This window comes from Cetorhinus maximus, chromosome 24, assembly GCF_964194155.1.
Source record: "Cetorhinus maximus chromosome 24, sCetMax3.hap1.1, whole genome shotgun sequence".
NCBI lineage: Eukaryota > Metazoa > Chordata > Chondrichthyes > Lamniformes > Cetorhinidae > Cetorhinus > Cetorhinus maximus.
The window spans coordinates 2090726-2112410 of NC_135902.1; the positions used below are offsets into that span (position 1 = coordinate 2090726).

At 40.6% G+C, this 21685-nt stretch overlaps 1 protein-coding gene across 3 annotated transcripts in view; it reads right to left on the reverse strand.

Moving 5' to 3' along the window:
• The window catches only part of LOC144699603 (nuclear distribution protein nudE-like 1), a 57543-nt gene that overhangs the window by 19547 nt on the left and 16311 nt on the right, over nt 1-21685 (reverse strand). For all 3 annotated transcript variants that reach the window (XM_078570657.1, XM_078570659.1, XM_078570660.1), the window contains exons 2-3: nt 19734-19831; nt 4271-4424 (exon numbers count right to left, since the gene is read on the reverse strand). In XM_078570657.1, the coding sequence (XP_078426783.1) occupies nt 4271-4424; nt 19734-19819 (240 nt within the window). In that variant the 5' untranslated portion in view covers nt 19820-19831. The remainder of the gene's footprint in view (nt 1-4270; nt 4425-19733; nt 19832-21685) is intronic.

Here is a 21685-nt window from a genome sequence, read left to right on the forward strand (position 1 = left end):
ACAGCACAGTTTTTTTTTCTATCTTGTATGAAGACAGAAAATTCTGGAAAAACTCAGCAGGTCTGACAGCATAGAGAGAGAAAGAGTTAACGTCGAGTCCGTATGATGATGTGATGGGTTTTATACTTTTTAAGAGAGGTGGAGCAAGATAGAAGGTCAGGGGTGAGTGACAGCTACCCCCGACCTTCTGCCTCGCTCCACTGCCCCCCCACCCATCTACCTTGTTTCGCCGCTCCCGACCTTCTGCCTTGCTCCAGCTGTCACCTATCCCTGATCTTCTATTCTGTTCCACCTGCTCCACCCACTCTTAAACAGTATAAATTTCATCACATTTCTACTTCTCTTTAGCTCTGAAGGAGAGTCATACGGGCTCGAAACGTTAACTCTGTTTCTCTCTCCACAGATGCTGCCAGACCTGAGTTTTCTCAGCATTTTCTGTTCTATTTCAGATTTCCAGAATCCGCAGTACTTTGCTTTTTCCAACCTTGTTTTACCTTCTCTTCAAGAGTCGCAAAAATCTTATTAAAACGCAGGAACACAAACAAAGCCTTAAACCTGCTGTCTCCAATTGAAAATGAAACTAGAACCCAGGCTTCACCTTTTTAACCCACAAATAGAAAAATATACATTAAACCTAAAGCTAAAACATAAGCTCAAAGCTATAGCTTATTCCTAACACCCACAAATACAACTTACTTAAACTACCTCTATTTCTTAACAGTAACCAGAGGACAGATTTAAGATGACTGGAGGTGACATCAGGGGCAGGCAGAGTTTGGAGCTGAAGCTACAATCAGATCAGCCACGATCTTATCGAATGGCAGAGCAGGCTCGAGGGGCCGAATGGCCTAATTCATATGTTACTATCACACGAGGAAACTTTTTTTTTAAAAAGCAAAATACTGCAGATGCTGGAAATCTGAAACAAAAACAGAAAATGCTGGAAAAACTCAGCACGTCTAACAACATCTGTGGAGAGAAAGACAGAGTTAATGTTTTGAGTCCGTATGACTCTTCTTCAGAGCTAAAGAGAAGTAAAACTGTGATGAAATTTATAATGTTTAGGGGGGGCTGGAGCAGGTGAAGCTGGACAGAAGGTCAGTGATAAGTGGAGGCAAAGGAGAGATTGATAAAGATGTCATGAACAAAAGGACAAAGGGGGTATTAATGGTAGTGGTACAGGCTAAAGGAGGTGTATTAAGGTCAGAAAGCAGAATGTGATAATAGCAGGACAGGGTTAAGCACTCTGGAAAGAACAACATGAAGTGACAGGTGGCCCTAGTGGGGGTGGGGTGGGAAAAAAGATCGAAAATAGGATAAAGGTAGGATAAAGGTGGGGATAAAACAATGAATAAAAATGAAAATAAATAAAAAATAAAAATAAATGGATAAAAAAATAAAAATGAATATTGAAAAAAGGGATAAAAAAAGGGGGTGGGGATGGAGGAGAGTGTTCACGGTCTGAAGTTGTTGAATTCAATATTAAGTCCAGAAGGCTGTAAAGTACCTAGTCGGAAGATGAGCTGCTGTTCCTCCAGTTTGGGTTGAGCTTCACTGGAACAATGCAGCAGGCCAAGGGCGGACATGTGGGTATGAGAGCAGGGTGGAGTGTTGAAATGGCAAGCGACAGGGAGGTCTGAGTCATGCTTGCGGACAGACCGAAGGTGTTCCGCAAAGCGGTCGCCCAGTCTGCGTTTGGTCACTCCAATGTGAAGGAGACCACATTGGCAGCAGCGAATGCAGTAGACTAAATTGAAGGAGGTGCAAGTGAAGCACTGAATGGAGTGTTTGGGCCCTTGGATGGTGAGGAGGTAAAGGGGCAGGTGTTGCACCTTCTGCAGTTGCATGGGAAGGTGCCGTGGGGTGGGGGGGGTGGGGGAGGTGGGTGGGGGGTGAGGTGTTGGGGGTGATGGATGAGTGGACCAGGCTGTCTTGGAGCAAACTGTCCCTAAGGAATGCCGACAGTTTTCAAAAAAACCTTATTTTTTGTTTATATTGAGCTGTTGTGATCTGGAATACGCTACCTGAATGATGGAAGGAGATTCAAGAGTATCATTCAAAAGTGAATTGACAAATAGTTGAAGGGGAAAAAACATTTGCAAGCTTAGCAGGCAGGGCAGTGGGATTAATCGGACAGCTCTAGAAAGGGCCAGCACAAGCATGAGGTACTGAATGGCCTCCTTTTGTGTTGCATCATTCTATGATTCCAATTACATTTGCTGAATAAAACAGGACAACAGAGTTTTATAACCGTTGACAGTAATTGTTTCACAGCATTTAATGCAGTATAAAATTGAACCATTCACAGTGGGGGAAATTTTGCAGTCAGCAGGAAGTAAGAACACGCACCGCTGACCACAGGGTAAGTTTTGTCAAGAGGTCAAAAGATCCCTCTGGCAAGCATGTCACCTCTAGGACCATACGGCGGGACAGTAACTGATTGCAGCTTTCTTTACTAGGGAATTCCGACTGTGGAGCTGCAGTGATGTCATCAGGCTGTCCAAGCAGCCAATCACATTTAAGAACTTTCAGAGACACCCAAACAGGAAACAAAGAGCAGTGAAATAAAATAATTTAATTTTTTTTTCCCTTTACTTAGAACAAATTAAAAGATTAGGACATGCAGACGGGGTGAAGGTAGAAGTCAAAATATTCTGAAAAACATTTTTTAAAAATTGAAAAGAATTAACTTCAAAAATCTACTAATTAATCATTTAACAACAGTACTCTGCGATTATAATTTTTTTTAGCACCGGTTCATCAAATTTTATTAATCATTGTTGTTGAAAACAGTTGCACCTGTTTGAAGAAGATACAACTTTTTAAATAGGGTTTTTAAACAGCAACATGGGGGCAGGAAAGTTGAAATTTTCCCTAATTTCAATGATTGCCAGCTTTGGGGTAGTCAGTTTCAGAGAGTCAGTGACAATGAACAGTTCTTCATCAGCATTGCCCATTCTGCCCTGGAAAATCTAACCCAGCGTGAAATGAGATTCCTTAATATTTTTGACCTATCATATTACATTCCAAATTTAGCTCAAAGATTTGAAATGTGGCTTCAGGTAGTTATTAGAAAATATGTTGCAGAAAACTACTCTTTGTCCACTTAGTAGAACACATGAAGTTGCTTTACGAGACTGCATACCTACATGAACAACTTTAAGTACAAAACATTTCATTAGAAGGGGTGCATTCAATCTATTTGCACATTTTAACACAATGAATTTAAATCACCAAACTACACTTTTCAAAATATCAATTTTGATTTTATTTTCTGTATCTGGAATATAATCCTGAAGCTTGCAAGGTCTCAGTTTGCATCCAAGATTTCACAGGAAAACTTCCTAGACTGCCCATATCAAGAGGGAGAGATGTAAAGTGGAACTTAGGTAACTGTCTGTAAGGAGGGACTCTACTCTCACCCTGGTGTACCTCCTGGCAGGCAATTCAAAACAGAGTCCACAAACAGGTTGGACAAGAATAGTGCAAAATGTGGCGAGTGGGGAATGTTTCTGGGCCATCAGCTTTCATACACATGGAACAAGTTGCTCTTTCCTTTTTTCAATTCGATTATCTGTGGTGCAGTTCTTTTATCACCTCCAACGTTGGGTGAACTGTCACTAGCATGGCCCCGCAGTCGGTTTTGCTGACTCAGCAGCTTCAACAGGACCAAGTTTTCCACAGGGCCAAGTTTTTCCACAAAGGGTTATACTGGGTATGGAGTGGGGAGTGCTATCCAATAATGGGTGTGGTCAAGCAAGCAGCATGACTGTGCAAAACACGGAGAACAATCACAGCTCAAATACCAGCATCCACTGCCATACATTTATCTAAAGCCTGGTAGAATCATATAACACAGCAGGAGAACAAGTGATCGACAAAAGTTGAAAAGAAATTCCTCAAAAAGATATCTTTTGGCGAGGAGAGAATCAGTGCAACTGGTGGTGTCAAGTACAGAAAACAATAAAAGGAAAGGCTGAAAAACAGGAAAGTAAATTTGTGCATCATACTCAACAACAAAAAAAGTGCCACGGGGAGACCAAGTACAATGTTTTGAACAACACTGACTGGGGACACTTGGTTCTTATATCATTGGTGGTACTCCTGTTCTCAAAAGCAGACTTGAAAAACTATTTGTTCATGTTTTAGAATCGCTGTGTGGAATGCTCAAACATTACAACCTAGCTTCATTTTAAACGTTTGTACGAGTGTTAATGTAGATGCCGGCTTAAACTGTTGAAAAAAAAAATCCGCTTTTCAGTAATCTTACCTTTAATAACTCCAAATCCAGCTTTAGTCTTTGGTTGTCAGATACTAAATCTCTATTTCTGTGTTCTGCCTGCTCCAACTGTGCTTCCAATTCAGCTTCAAGCTCCCTGCTTCCCTCTTGGAACTCTTCCAGCTCTTCACGTGTTTCCTGAAAACTGAATAAGAGATTCAAATAGGTCACAAAAATGTTTTGTTGTTTCATTTTTAGCAGTAAAGACTGAAAACAAACTTCTGAATGCAATGCAAAATATACTGTGCCAAATAAATAGTTACACAAATGGCAGCAGACTGGACAAATAAACTTCTGATGGGTACCTAGATCCTGGCGTGGAGCAAGCCATAAGACTTTGACATTTTAATTTCCAGCTGGTGTCCAAGTTGAGTGATTCAACAAGGATAGCAGTTAGGCATCCCTTGTTCTATAAGATGCACTTCAGCAACAGGACAAGACTTCAAACCCACAGCTTCAGCTGCCTAGAAGAACAAAGGCAGCAGGCGAACAAAGGCACCAACACCTGCAAGTTCACCTTCAATTCACACACTATACTGACTTGGAACTTTATTGCCATTGCCGCTGGGTCAAAATCCTGGCACTCCCGAACAGTACTGTGGCTGTATCTATACCACACAGGCTGTCCCCAGTGTAAACGTATCGGAGGTGTCAGCATAGTCTGACAGCCCAAATGGCACAAGGAGACAGTTGGAATATCAACAATCAAGTGACCGAGAAACAGCATTCAACAAATCGATAACTGTCAGGTTTGCAGTCTTATGTGACATGGCTTTTAGATGACATTTAATGATCTAATTATGCCTGCTGGTTTCTCACAGATATTTTGAGGGTAGTGAAAGCCAGTAGCTACTGTAGGTTAAAGCAGCAGTAGTTTTTGCCCCAAACGTCACCTTTCTACCTTAGCTCCAGGTCACTGTGCTATTCACTAGAATCATCCTTCCAGTCATTAAATAGAAGTCTGGCAAGCTTTTATTATATGATCCACACAATAACAGTTCATTTTGAAAATGTAAGACGGCTTTACTAGGCAATAACTCCTGAATCTCTCAAACAAAAAGCTTAAAAGATGAAATGGCAAACTCAACGCCATTTTCTATATTTCCCTGGCAGTAAATGACACCATTGGCTTGAATGTCATCTTCAGCTAGTTACTCATGAACACCTATAAATTGTTAGCATGTCGAGATGCTAACAACAGATTGATTTGAAATTGTTACTTAAACTGAAAAAAAATATTGGTATCTATTCATTAGAATGTCAAACTTATCCAGCACAAGCCAAAAAGTTAATTCTGAACCATGTTCTCTTGGCTGACACTCTCCTCATTTCCAACCTATGTACCATACAGAGGGAGAAATGGTAACTAGTCAATTAACTTGCAAATCTAAAAAAAAAATGTACATATGTGCAAACATTCTCTGCCAAAACTCTGAAAGCATAACAACAATTTGTATTTATATAACATCTTCACTAAAGCAAAACATTCCAAAGGGCTTAACAAGAGGGACTATCAATGGAAATTTTTTTGACACTAAATCACAGGAGGAAGTGTCAGAACAGATGATCAAAAACTTGGTCAAAGAGGCAGATTTCAAAGGAAAGCAGTGTAGACCAGCAGAGAAGTACAGTGGCAGAATGATTTAGGGAGGGAATTGCAGAGATTAGCACCAATGCAGCTAGCTGAAAGTGAACGGTTGCCAATTCTGGGGCGCTTAAAATGCGGGGTGCACAAGAGACTAGAATTGGAGGAAAGTAGAGAGCTTGAAGGCTTGCAGGGCTGGAAGAGTTTACAATTAGGGCCAGACAAGACCATGGAGGGATTTGAAAACAAGGATGAGGATTTTGAAACTGAGGGAGTGTCGGACCAGAAACCAGCGAAGAACAGCAAGTATAAGGGTGATGCATCAACGAAACTTGGAGTGAATCGAGATACAAGCAGCAGAGTTTTTGATGAGAACAAGCGTACAAAGGGTGGAAGATGGAAGGCTGGCCAAGAAAGGATTGGAATAGTAAGTCTAGAGATAACAATGACACGGATGAGCGTTTTAGCAGGTGAGCTGAGGCAGAATCAGAATCAGACAATGCTGCAGAGATGGAAGCAAGCGGTCTTGGTGATGAAGTGGATGTGTGGTCAGAAGCTCATCTAGGGGGTCAAACAGCATCAAGGTTGCACACATCTGAAGCAGCTTCAGACAATTCCCAGCGATGGAAATGGTGGCCAGGATACAGAGTTTGCGGTGTGGAGCAAAGACAATGGCTTTAGTTTTCTGACTATTCATGTTGGAGGAAGTTTCTGCACATCCAAAATTGAATGTTCGACAGTGTGACAAATCAGAGACAGTAAATAATGGTTCCTGACAAAAGCGATATTATAGCCTGCCTCCACCAACATATGGCAGATCAGAAGCTTTACAAGTAAACAACTTTAATTGACAATTGCCATTTTGTTGTTCTTTACATAGTTTACATTGGGGAAAACTATGAGGCTTTAAAAACCCTTCCCACAGATCTCATGATCATCATGGAAAAAAATAAGAAAGTAAACAGACCCAATAGCTTAGTAATGTTCTATAAGTTAAATCAGAAACCAAGAAATTCAGGACTAAATATTTTTATTGCAGGCTATACAGTTACACTCAGAGCCCAGTAGTCACTATTTGTAGCTCGCTGAAATTATGGAATTAGTACTAAAGTCCATTATATACAGTAGAAGTGGAAAAACTCTAGCGTCACTAATGCTCAACTGAACTGTGCTGCGTTAGCTTGTTGAGGTCAGTTAAACAAAATGCTAGCAAAGTTGATTGCACAAATCATGTCTGCTATCACATGATTCATGTGACTGCACTACAGCTAAAGCTACAGAAATGTGTCATCATTTTCAGTGACTTGGACAAAGGATAGAAAAGGAACTGTGACTAATGGTAATTAAAATTTCAGAAAAATATTTTAAAATGAACAGTAAAGACAGCACACTAAGTTATGAAATATAGTAGTCTGGATAATGTTTAATGGTAGTTACTAAAGATAAAAATAAGTATGCTCGAAAAATAATGACCCATAACTTAAATTTTCATACTAAAGCCTGCTTGATAGTGATTTGAAGAGAAAACACGGCCTTCAGCTGAAGTATTGTACAACTTTGTAGGAATAGATTTAAACCAAGATTAAAACGAGAAGGCATGTGTCTGGACAAATCCAAGATGTAAGTTCTCGGACCAATTTCATTGGTTGAATAATTACTGTAAATTAGCACTGCAAGAGTTTCTTGGATTACCTTTTAAATGATAAAAGCATCCCATGCATCACTTATACATAGTTTAAGACGGAGATGAAGAGAATTTGTTTCTCCCAAAGGGTCGTTGGTATGTGGAATTCTCTTCCCCAGAGAGCAGTGGAGGCTGGGCCATTGAATTTACTCAAGGCAGAGTTAGACAGGTTTTTGATAGACAAGGGAGTCAAGGGTTATGCGGCAGGGAGGCAGGGGGATGGGGAGGGAGAGGCTGGAGCTGAGTCACAACCAGATCAGCCATCGTCTTATTCAAGGGTGAAGCAGGCCCAAAGGGCTCAATGGCCTACTCCTGCTCCCAAGTCCTACGTTCATAAAAGGGAGCATTATGGTGAGTGGCTTGGAGGGGAACTTCCAGGTGGTGTTCCCATGTGTCTTCTGCCCTTGTCCATCTAGATGGCAGCAGTTGTGGGTTTGTAAGATGCTAAGGAGCCATGATACAAGAGAAGTGACTGCAAGCAGTTAAAAAAAATTTAAGTAAGGTTTCAAAGGCAGGATGAGTAGTAAGAAGATTAGGTTTAAGAGAAGAGTTTTGAAGGATCTTTCCTTCAAAGCATAGGAGCACTTGGAGAGCTTGGACACAGGAGCTGTAGAGGTAGGGTGGGAGCAGGGCCATGAAATAAACTGTTTAATTAGACCATAATGTTAACTGTTAATTTTTAGAAAATAAACCAACTTATTTGATATTGCTGTGATAGCTTACATACATACAAATGAGAAGTAGGCCACTTGGCCCTTCGATCCTGCTCCGCCATTCAATAAATTCATGGCTAATCTGATTTTACCCTCAACTCCACATTCTCGCCTACCACTGATAACCTTTCACCCCCTTGCTCATCAAGAACTACCTCTGCCTTAAAAATATTCAAAGATTCTGCCTCCGCTCCCTTTTGAGGAACAGAGTTCCAAAGACTCATGAACCTCAGAAAATATTTTTCTTCATCTCTGTCATTTTTAAACAGTGACCCCTAGCTCTAGATTCTTCCACAAGAGGAAACATCCTTTCCAATCTACCCTGTCAAGTCCCCTCAGGATCTTATGTTTCAATCAAGTTGCCTTACTCTTCTAAACTGTAGAGAGGATACAAACTTATCTGTCCAGCTTTTCCTCATAAGCCAACTTGCCCATTCCAGGTACTAGTCTAGTAAACCTTCTCTGAACTGATTCCAATGCAATTTGCATCCTTCCTTAAATAAGCAAGTTATTATTAGATATAACAGGGCACTTGAATAAATTCAAGGTGTTCAGGCAGAATCGATACTGTACACAGTACTCCATGTGGTCCCACCAATGCCCTGTATTAGTGAAGCATAACCTTCCTACTTTTGTATTCATCTCTCCTGGCAATATACGATAACACTATTTGCTTTCCTAATTACTTGCTGTACCTGCATACTAACCCTTTTGCAACTCTTACACTAGGATACCCATATCCCTCTGCATCTTAGAGCTCTGCAATCTCTCACCATTTAGATAATAATATGCTTCTTTTGTATTCGTCCTGCCAAAATGAACAATTTCATTTTCTCACATTATAACTCCATTTGCCAGATCTTTGCCCACTCACCTATTTATACCGTTCTGTAGCCTCCTTATGTTTTCTTCAAAACTTACTTTCCTACCTATCTTTGTATCATCAGCAAATTCAGCAACCATCCCACTGATCTCTTCATCCAAATCATTTATATTAATGGTAAAGCATTGAGGCCACAGCACTGATTGATACCTGCGGCACACCACTCATCACATCCTGCCAATCAGAAAATGAGCCATTTATGCCTACTCAGTGTCCTGTTAACTAGCCAATCTTCTATCCATGCCAATATGTTACCCCCTACACCATGAGCTGTTATTTTCTGCAATAACCTTTGATGTGGCACCTTATCAAATGCCTTCTGAAAATCTAAGTACAGTACACCCACTGGTTCCCCTTCATCCACAGCACATTATTTCTTCAAAGGACGCCAATAAATTGGTTAAAAATGATTTCTCTTTCACAAAACCAGGTCGATTCTGCTTGAACACCTTGAATTTATTCAAGTGCCCTGTTGTAATATCTAATAATAACTAACATTTTCCTTATGACAGATGTTAAGCTAACTGGCCTATAATTTCCTGCTCTCCGTCTCCCTCCCTTTTTGAACAAAGGGGTTACATTAGCCATTTTCCAATCCAATGGATCCTTCTCCGAATCTAGAAAATTTTAGAAGATTAAAACCAACGCATCAAGTATCTCACAAGCCACCTTTAAGACCCTAGGATGAAGACCATCAGGACCCAGGGATTTGTCAACCTGCAGTTCTAACAATTTGTAAGTACCACTTCCCTGTTGATTGTAATTTTCCTCAGTTCCTCCCTCTCTTCCAATTCCTGATTTACAGCTATTTCTTGAATGTTACAAGTATCCTCTATAGTGAAGGCTGATGCAAAATACCTGTTCAATTCATCTTCCATCTCATTTTCCATTATTAATTCCCCAGACTCACTTTCAATGGGACCAACACTCACTTTAAATATTTTCTTTTTAAAAATATCTATATAAACTTTTATATTTCTAGCTAGCTTTCTCTCATACTCTAAATTTTCCCCTCCTTATTAATCTTTCAGTCGTTCTTTGCCTTTTTCGATATTCTGTCTAATCATCTGTCCTGCCATCCATCTTTGCTAATATGCTTTTTCTTTGATACTTATACTATCTTTAACTTTTTTTAGTTAACCAGGGATTGTGGATCCTCCCCTGGAAATTTTTCTCTCGTTGGAATGTATCTATTTTGTGTATTCTGAAATATTCCCTTAAATGCCAATGCATCTCTATTGACCTATTCCTTAACCCAAATTGCCAGTTCACTTTCACTAGCTCTGCTTTCACACCCTCATAATTGGCCTTATTTCAGTTTAAAATATTAGTCTTAGACCCACTCTTTTCTCCCTCAAACTGAATGTAAAATTCAATGTTATGATTACTGCTACCTAGGGGCACCTTCACTGAGGTCATTTATTAATCCTATCTCATTGGTGAACAACAGGTCTAATATAGCCTGCTCTCTGGCTAGTGCCAGAACATGTTGTTCTAAGAAACTATCCCAAAAACATTCTATGAATTCCTCATCTAGGCTGCCTTTGCCCAACTGATTTTTTTCAGTCTACATGTAGATTAAAAGTTGGCTGTTTATTTCTTTTGTTCTTTTAAAGTAATTTAGTATTGGTGTACCCTTCTGACAAGCTCCCCATTATTTCTTCTTTGATACCCCATCCCACCATGTGGTCGCTGCTAGGGGGCCTGTACACCACTCCCACAAGTGACTTCTAGCCTTTATTGTTCCTCATCTCTACCCAAACTGTTTCTACAACCTGGTTTCCTGAACTTAGGTCAAACCTCTCAATTGTGTTAATATTATCTTTAATTAACAGAGCCACTCCTCCCCCTTTGCCTGTCCTTCTTAAATGTCACACGCCCTTCAATATTCAGGCCCCAATCTAGGTCACCCTGCAGCCATTCTCTGCAATGGCTATTAGATCATACTTGTTTATTTCAATTTGCACTTTCATCTGTTTTGTTTCGAATGCTATGTGTATTCAGATACAGAGCCTTAAGTTTTGTCCTTTTATTATTTTTGTAACATCTAGCCTTATCTGATTTACTCTTAGATTTGTACACTCTGTCCCTTCCCATTATGGTCCATCTATCATTTCCCACATTAATACTGTCCTCTCTTTGCCTTGTCTCTATTCTTTGATTTACCACATCTTCCAACATTCGATCACTTGCCCCCACCATTTAGTTTAAAACCCTCTTTACTTCCCTAGTTACATGGCTTGCAAGAACACCAGTCCCAGCATGGTTCTGGTGTGGACCATCCCAATGGTACAGCCCCACTTTTCCTAGAACCCCACGAATCAGAACTCACTTCTTCCACGCCAGTCTTTAAGCCATGCATTCATCTCTCTAATCTTATTTATCCTATAGCAATTTTCATGCAGCTCAGGTAATAATCCAGAGATTATCTTTGAGATCCTGCTTCTTAATTTGGTGCCTAGTTCCTCATACTGACTATGCAGAACCTCTTTCCCAGTCCTATGTCGTTGGTACCTACATGGACCATGGCAACTGGATCCTCCTCCTCTCACTTCAAATTCCTCTCCAGCCCTGAGCAGATGTCCCAAACCCTGGCATCAGGCAGGCAACACAGCTGTCTGGACTCTCACTCTTTGCTGCGGAGAAGTGTCAAGCCCCCTCACTCTACTATCCCCTACTACTGTTACATTCTTGTTTGCTCTTCCCACTTGAAAGGCTTCCTGCACCATGGTACCACGGCCAGCCTGCTCATCCACTTTGAGAACCTCACTTTCATCCACACAGGTTGTTAGCACCTCAAAGCTGTTTGACAATTGCAAAGTCTAGGGCTCCTCCACTACTGCCTGCTCAGTCCCTTTACCTGCCTCATTCATGGTCATATCCTCCAGTCCGTCATTGCTGACCAAAACAGACGACCCTATTCTAAGAGGTGTGAACAAAGTGTCCAGGTATTTCTCCCACTCCCTTATGTTGCTCAGTGTCTGCAGTTCGGCTTCCAGATCAACAATCCTGATCCAGAATTCCTCTAGCTGCTTACACTTTCTATGGACATGTTTGTCCTGGATCACCTTGGTGTCCAAAAGCTCTCACATTCCACAGCTACAACATAATACCTGTCCTGCCATTGTTTCTGAAGTTATTAATTTAATTACTTTAAATTAACTTAGAATAATTCCTGTGTATGCTGGAATTTACTGTGCTTATTAAATGCTAGTAGCACCTACAACCAAAAGTTATACTTTTCTTAATTACACAGGTATGTGTGTTTTAGGTGTTTACTTTATTTTATTCTCATAGCTTCTCATGCAGAACTGGGAAAGGATATACACACACATTTGAAACATTTGGGAACACTCTTTTGCAGCCACTAATAATGTTACCTGCATTCAGATCTATAAACAAAGAGTAAGAGCTATACAGAAAGATTTTCATGTTTTTTGAACTGTTTACTTCACAAATAGCTTTTTACATTAAACACTACAAAGGTCTTGGGGTCACTTTGGGCTTTCAGTTTGTGTTGACTTGAACAGAACACAGAATCCACTTGCAATCCAGGACTTACTGATCAAAATTTTTCACAAAAATGCTTTAGCAACAACTAAGTGATCAATGGTTCTGGAAGTAATATTGCAGTCTAACTGGATTGCTCTTGTAGAGAGCATGTGCTCGATGGGTCAAATGGATTTTTTGGTGCTGAGATAATTTTATGATTCTATGACAGTTCAGTCTGAACTTCTGTGGAAATTATTTCAAGGTTGCTGGTCCACTGTATCTGAAAAAAAAACAGTAACCCCTACAATAGTAAGCAACTTTATATTTACATATAGCTGGCTGAGAGCTCCACAGTTCAGATTTTAGAGTTATTAATTCAGTCTCGCACAATGTAAAATTAGCTTGATATCAATTACAACGGTGGCGAGACCATGGCTACCATTTCAGCAGTAAATTAATTGCGAGTTTTTTTAAAAAAGGAAAGCAGCAAATTGGTCAACAAAGCACTGCTGATGTAGAAGCAGTCAGGAAATAGTCACAACTAAACAAGCAAAAACAACGTAACCGTACACCAGGGTTTCTGGCAACTAGCTAAAAATAGGATACTCTGAAGCAAATTATTTTGTATCATTGCTATTGAACTGACAAAATAAACTTACATTATACTCAGGAAAAGCAACTTTAGAATTTTGAACTTTTTTTTCTAAATGCACTTTGGTTCAACACTGACAAATACAGCATTTCCATGTAATGTGCAGTAAAATAAAATCTGATATCATTCCCATTCAAATCATGTGATTTGATCACTAGGGGCTCCATGCACCAGTGCGCAGAAAAAAGTCACCTTTCCAAACACAGAATCACAAACTAAACTCCACCCGTACATTTTCTGTGGAACACTGTAGGTTGGAGTGTGGTTCACAGAATAAATACATACTGAGACAAAGATCATATTAGGCCAACCACTCAAAGCTATCTCCACATTATTGTCTTGTAGGCATAAACATGTCAACATAGAAAACTCAGAAAAGTTGACAAACAGCTTCAAAAAAAATCTGAATTCAAGGTACAGTAGAGCTTGCTGTCTTGAACTCATCAGGAAAAATGTAAGAATAACAAATTTTGAACTGTCGCAACAATTTATACTATAGGAAAAAAGCATGCTGGTTGGTTGGCAAATCAATTCTGATTGGCTGAAGCATTGCCATGGAGAAAGTAACAGGGAACTATAGACTCCCCAAGCTCCCACGTAATTCAAAAAAGGTGCAAAATTTGAACATATTCCTATTGTTTGCAGAGAACAGGTCCCTTCATATGAATGTACGTCGCTTCTAGCAAGTGTAAATGAGCCACATAATGAGCTCGGCTGATTATACTGACTTGGTTGTTAGTGTAGATATTAGCACGCTCAGGATTGTTCAGCAAATGCTGCCCAATCACAGGATCACATCTTAACAGTAGATGTTTTGTTTTGGGTTTGGCTAGCGTGGGCTTGTTGAGTATGCCCTGTACTCTGCCTATTACAAACAACCAAAGGAACATGCTTAGAAAAACTCAGCAGGTCTGGCAGCATCGGTGGAGAAGAGCTGACGTTTCGGGTCCACATGACCCTTCAACAGAACTGAAGTATAGTTAGGAGAGAGGTGAAATATAAGCTGGTTTAAGGTGGGGGGCGAGGGGAGAGAGAAGTTGAGGGTGGGGTGGTTGTGGGGACAAGCAAGCAGTGATAGGAGCAGATAATCAAAAGATGTCACAGACAAAAGGATCAAAGAGGTGTTGAAGGTGGTGATATTATCTAAGAAAAGTGCTAATTAAGAATGGATGGCAGGATACTCAAGGTACAGCTCTAGTGGGGGTGGGGTGGAAAGACTAACAAGGTATTAGTTGTAGATTTAAAAATGGAAATAGGTGGGAAAAGAAGAATCTATATAAATTATTGAAAAAAAACAAAAGGGAGGGGGAAGAAATGGGGTGGGGATGGGGGGAGGGGGAGTTTAAGATCTAAAGTTGTTGAATTCAATATTCAGCCCGGAAGGCTGTAAAGTGCCTAGTCGGAAGATGAGGTGCTGTTCCTCCAGTTTGCGTTGGGCTTCACTGGAACAATGCAGCAAGCCAAGGACAGACATGTGAGCAAGAGAGCAGGGTGGAGTGTTAAAATGGCAAGCGACAGGGAGGTTTGGGTCTTTCTTGCAGACAGACCGAAGGTGTTCTGCAAAGCTGTCGCCCAGTTTGCGTTTGGTCTCTCCAATGTAGAGGAGACCGCATTGGGAGCAACGAATGCAGTAGACTAAGTTAGGGGAAATGCAAGTGAAATGCTGCTTCACTTGAAAGGAGTGTTTGGGCCCTTGGACGGTGAGGAGAGAGGAAGTGAAGGGGCAGGTGTTGCATCTTCTGCGTGGGCATGGGGAGGTGCCATAGGTGGGGGTTCCCACCTATTTCCATTATTTTTAAATCTACAACTAATAACTTGTTAGTCTTTCCACCCCACCCCCACTAGAGCTGTACCTTGAGTATCCTGCCATCCATTCTTAATTAGCACTTTTCTTAGATATCACCACCTTCAACACCTCTTTGATCCTTTTGTCTGTGACATCTTTTGATTATCTGCTCCTATCACTGCTTGCTTGTCCCCACAACAACCCCAGCCTCAACTTCTCTCTCCCCCCGCCCCCCACCTTAAACCAGCTTATATTTCACCTCTCTCCTAACTATACTTCAGTTCTGTTGAAGGGTCATGTGGACCCAAAACGTCAGCTCTTTTCTTCTCCACCGATGCTGCCAGACCTGCTGAGTTTTTCCAGGTAATTCTGTATGGGTTTTGGATTTCCAGCATCCGCAGTAGCTTTTTGTTTTTATCAAAGGAACATGCTGTTTGATTCAGTCAGCCAATTGCTGGGACGTATAGCCTACACACCTCGCATCACAACAGCACTGGAATTCATACATAATGCTGCTCAGTTGTGTGGTAGGCAGAGCATTTTAAAAATTAATTTATGGGGTGTGGGCATTGCTGGCTAGGCCAGCATTTATTGCCCATCCCTAATTGCCTTTAAGTGGTGAGCTGCCTTCTTGAACTGCTGCGGTATGTGTGGTGTAGGTACACCTACAGTATATGGTTAGGGAGGGAGTTCTAGGATTTTAACCTAGCGACAGTGAAGAAATGGTGATATAGTTCCAAGTCAGGATAGTGAATGGCTTGGAGGGGAACATCCAGGTGGTGGTGTTCCTACATCTCTGCAGCTCTTGTCCTTCTATATGTTAGTGGTCATGGGTTTGGAAGGTGCTGTCTAAGGAGGCTTGGTGAATTGCTGCAGTACATCTTGCAGATGGTACACACTGCTGCCACTGTGCAACGGTGGTGGAGGGAGTTAATGTTTGTGAATGGGGTGCCAAACAAGTGGGCTGTTTTGTCCTGGATGGTGTCAAGCTTCCAGAGTGTCATTGGAGCTGCACTCATCCAGGCAAGTAGGGAGTATTCCATTACACTCCTGACTTGTGTCTTGTAGATGGTGGATAGGCTTTGGGGAGTCAGGAGGTGAGTTACTTGCTGCAGGATTCCTAGCCTCTGACCTGTTCTTGGAGCTATAGTTTTTATATGGCTAGTCCAGTTCAGTTTCGCTCCGTGCCCTGTAAGGTTTCGCTCCGTGCCCTGTAAGGTTTCGCTCCGTGCCCTGTAAGGTTTCGCTCCGTGCCCTGTAAGGTTTCGCTCCGTGCCCTGTAAGGTTTCGCTCCGTGCCCTGTAAGGTTTCGCTCCGTGCCCTGTAAGGTTTCGCTCCGTGCCCTGTAAGGTTTCGCTCCGTGCCCTGTAAGGTTTCGCTCCGTGCCCTGTAAGGTTTCGCTCCGTGCCCTGTAAGGTTTCGCTCCGTGCCCTGTAAGGTTTCGCTCCGTGCCCTGTAAGGTTTCGCTCCGTGCCCTGTAAGGTTTCGCTCCGTGCCCTGTAAGGTTTCGCTCCGTGCCCTGTAAGAATGACCTTGTAAATAGGTCCTAGCCATTTGTTCACCTTGCAAGCTTATGCAGAAATAGAGCACATCATTGGCTAAACTGTGGGACAGTGGCCATCCTGATCAGATCACTGTTTGCTGTTTATCATGCAAACTCCAAATGGGCCAAAGAACCTGAAAAAGTGCCCAGTGTACCCCAAATTACCCTGGAAAGGAAAGTATCTTAAAATTTGAAGAACAGGTTAAGTAAGCCAGTTCACACAGCTACTCAAGTGATATTTTCCACTAACAGGATGTTTCCTTCAGTCCAAAAAGATGCTCTGTTTACCACATTATTCAGCAACTTCCTGTATGAATTTCAGTGCCTGTGCGATGCCAGGTAAAGTAGGCAAAATGTTCAGCGATTGGTCGAATCAAACAGCATGTTTCTTCAGTTGTTCATAATAGGCGGAGTATAGACCGTACTCAACCAGCCGGTGTTTGCAAAACCCAAAACAAAACGCCTACTGTTAGATGCGACAACACTTGCTGAACAATCCTCATTGTGCCAATAGCTACAATAACATCCAGTTCAAGATAATCAGTCAAGCTTGTAACATGGCTCATTTATGCTTGTAGAAATGATATGCATTCATACACAGGGACGCCTTCTCTGCAAAGAAAAGGAATATATATGTTCAAGCCTTGTGCCTTTTTAAGATTACCAGGGAAGCTTGGAGAGCTGAAGGTTCCCCATTGTTTTCTCCATGGCAACTCCTCAGCCAGAGTCAGAGCACCAACCAGCCAGCACCCTTCCCCCTGTAGCATAAATTGTGTTAGTTTGAAATTTGACATTCGTGCAGTTGTCTTAATGAATGCAAGGTATCTCTCTTTTCAGCAATACTCAGGTTCTGTACTAAGCGACTGAAAGTACTATAGAACCCACTTAACTGCAACCAGTTGGGATAACTTCACAAATTGCAATCAATCAGGAATTTCTAAAAAGTGGGAAGGAGCAAAAATTAAAGCAGGTCTCGTGTATAGCAGCATCTATTTGCCTAAATTTCATAGCGTATCTTACAGCGAGGGGAAAAAAAAGCAGTATAACATAACATCTTATTACCTCTCTCACCCACACAACATTATCAAGTGGAAAACAAAGTCAAACTGGTACTTAAGCCATACTGACTACAGAGCACAATCAGATTAAAAGATGGAATCCTCAGGCTCAACAGTGACAGTTTTGGTTAAAGTGGGATATCTACTTGCCACACAAGCAGGAATTCCAATAAAATTATTTTTTCATAATTAGAAGTATAGGAAGAAAATAGAACTTTGGAATTGGTTACTTCAAAAAAAAAGGATTGCAATTAAGTGAGTTGCAGCTAAACAGGCACGACTGTCTAATTGAAATACAGCCTTCAAAAAATAGCCTATTATAAAGGCTGCTCCACCTAGTCAACTGAGTAAGTTACATTGCTTTATTTACCATTGGCTTTCAGGATCTGTTTTTAAATTACTGTTCAACAATCACAATTCAGTTTGTTTATATTAATGAAAATTAAAATCGTTACATTTGCTAACTGAAGTTTTAAAACTCATGAAGACAGAACAATAAATTCTGGATGTGATACAGTCCCAATAAGCAGAAAGAAGTATTCACGAGAGTCCATACAAATTCAACAGCAGGCTTGCAACAGAAATAGTAAAAATGCACTGAACATGCCATATCCACACAACTTAATATGGTCCTCAAGGCAGTGTAAAAAACATTCCTCCAAGTAAATTTCACCATGAAGGCAAAAATAAATGTTTTCATGCATATTTAAACTCCACATATATCACCAGTTTCACAACAAATCATACAGCAGAATCAAGACTCCTACATAATTTGTATATCTGTCCCATTAAGGGACGCCAAATACAGAGTAAACCATATACAAAAATTCAACTTTCACCTTCAGATGTCACGGGCAGTGATACACCTGATGAAACATGCTGGCAAGTGACTGTACACCACTAACTTAAACTAAACGCTACACTTCAGTCTTTGCTGCTCATTCTATCTACTTATTCTGCAGGCTTCAACTCTTCCAGTCAGCAATTTCAGCATAGATACTACAAATAAACACCTTTTTGCCATTTTTCTTGTGAATATACCAACTTCAAACACATGCCTGCTCTTTAATTAAACGTGTGACTCCAAATCTGCCAATGGGTTTCCCAACTCTTTTCCTTCAACCTTGATCGTTATCTAGTTTTCACTCTTAGGTCAAACCGTGTCACGCTTCTTACACCAGCCAACCAGATTTCAACCATCCCCAAATCTGCTGCTTTCCACATAGCCAAGCAAACTGCACAGACAAGGCTCAAATCTGATGTCTGCTGTAAATGTGGTTTAACAATGGACCACTGCAGACAGGAAAATTAGAAACCTGTCAATTATACTACATTTTGATATTTATTTTCCCTTCCCTGGGATATGGAGACTTTAGGAATATCATAAACCCAATACATGCATAGGAATGCACATGCACACCAAAGCATGCCAACAACCATTTAAGCCTCACAAGTATCTCCACACGCAGATACACTAAGCCAGACACATTTACCTGAACAGACGCATTTACACTCAAATAGGTACACACATAGACAAGCATATGCAAACACATTTCTTGCCTGATTCAATATCAACTGTTAGTGGTGAATGTGAAGTAACAGTGCGAGAGGCAATCATTTCCAGAACATTGAAATGATCGCCAGAGAAGTATCTAGATACTAAAAGAAAACACCAAAGTCAACAAATTTCCTTTTCCAAAAGCACACTGGTGGCACGATTAGCCCAGAGGCTATTTAATACTAATGCAGTAAAATGGACTACCTTATCTGTGCCTCCACATAATTCTTTAACAAAGAGATGAAGTCTTTTGGCCCATAGAATCCATAAAATAAAGTTCTTCAACTTTTTTCCTCAGTAATTGCCACTAAAGTACTGGAAGAGACATCCAGTCCAGTTCAGAGAGTCCAGAAAATAGCCAACTTTGCCCCACAGTTTACCATAGCTTACCTACTGTACACTTGAGAAAATACAAGCCAGCCAAGAAGAATCATTCACAGTGCAACAATCAAGACAGGTATAAAATTAGATGAAATCTAATACATGCAAGCAGTACAAACCTTTTCTTATATTTCAGAGCCAGTTCTTTCCAATATACAACTTTTTCTTCCGCAGTTGCTGGTTCTGGGCTTTCCTCACTATCCATGATGGAATGGACCTGGAAAGGGCATTAGGACATCATTATCAATATCAGCTTGTAGTAGCTGCTAGTGCAAAGATTAAAAACACAACTGCTCACAGGTGGTGCATTGACCAGACAAGCTAACAATAAAGCAAACTCAAGGAAAGATTTTATTCTCATGATTCAGGAAGTAAAACCTATGGACCTCTTTGTTCAATGTAAATAGACAGAGCAATGTTGTATCCACCTTCAGTGCACTGAAACTTGGCTCTTGCTAAAACACTTCAAATTTCAAATAAAATTTCAACTGTCTTTGCAGAGATACTCCATGTAATAGACAAATTGAACTTATATCCTCTTCGGTCATTTACTCTGCTTGAACACTGCTTGCCATGCATTAATAGATTTTTAAAAGGTCTATTTATTCTTCATTTTAACACCAGGCTTTCATGAACACATCCTCTCTTCACCCAAAGTCTACACACTCACTCCAGCACGAGATAGCAGACAATGTTCTGTCACGAGAACCTTGCTTGATTTTTTTTCTCCCTTAAATCAAGGGGTATGTTGACTAATTGTAATTCTTTTCCCATTGCCCTGGTCATACTAACCTAACTCAACTTAGATGTAATTTGGGCCTTTCCTGGTATATATGGCTCACTTAATCACTAGATAAACTTTCAGAACTGGCTCAAGGAACTTGTCTTTAATCTAAAATTGCAAGCAATCAGAATGATTGTTAGGAACAGTGACAGATACTAAACATTCCTCTGCAACCCACTGCCATTATCCAAAGTACTCGCACTGATCAAACCTGAAATTAACACTCATTGTGAAGTGGGTTAGATTCTACTGGCAGATATTTTAAAAAATACACTTTTCAATTTTTAAAAGTGGAACTTAAATGACTATTTTTTTGAAAATGGTCACATTTCCACCACCACCCACCCCCCCTCCACCCCTGAAAAAAAAGTTCTACTTAAAGGTGTTTGAACCCAGGCAGCCACACAAGATCCCAGCATCAAACTGGATCAAGCTAGCTTTGAAGGAATACAATGCAAGAATCTAGTTTTGTTTTCTAAATGCACAAGTTAACTTGGAAATTACACAAAAGAAAAAAAATCCTGTATTAACTATTGGTTTCAAACCAGTAGCATTTTGGAACACCATTTATGCAGCAACACATTTCAAGTAGAATGGCCAAAAAAAAAACAAAATTAGCCAACGCCTTACATTGGATCATGAAACAAAGACAAAGCAGTTTGTATATGCTGAAATAAGATAGGGAACTAAATGAAATCTCAGGTTACTACACAACAGTCAATTGGAAATGATCAGACTCTCAAAATGCAGCTAGACGTTCCTTTGCAAGTTCAACTGCTCTTCAAAAGGTTACAAAATAAAAATCAAGTCACAGAGCTTGGATAAGTAAGTCTGTTAATGTGGTATACTGGTGTTTTAGATACAAGAGGAGCCTTTTCACAGCACCAAAAACTAAGTACTGTCCAGAAGGACCGAAGAAAGGGTGTTCCCCCGTGGTCCCTTTGGGAGTGTGAGAATTCTTCATTTTTGATTGGAGTAACAGTTTCCTTAATAAATTTCAATAGTTACTGTTCCATATTCCTACTTTATATCTTGGTGCCCCAGCTTTAATGACAAATCCTGACCAAATTTCAATCTGTCAACTCCATTCCCCAAGTGCCCATCAATATAGGTGAACATATTGCTCCAAGTTGCTAATATAGGACCTCATTCACAAAGTGAGAAAGATTAGAAAGATTTGCAAGTAAAAACTCATTTATATGGCATCTTTCACAACCTCCGAGCTCCTTATAGCCAATGAAGTACTTTTGAAGTATAGTCTGTTGTCATGCAGACAATGTGATAGCC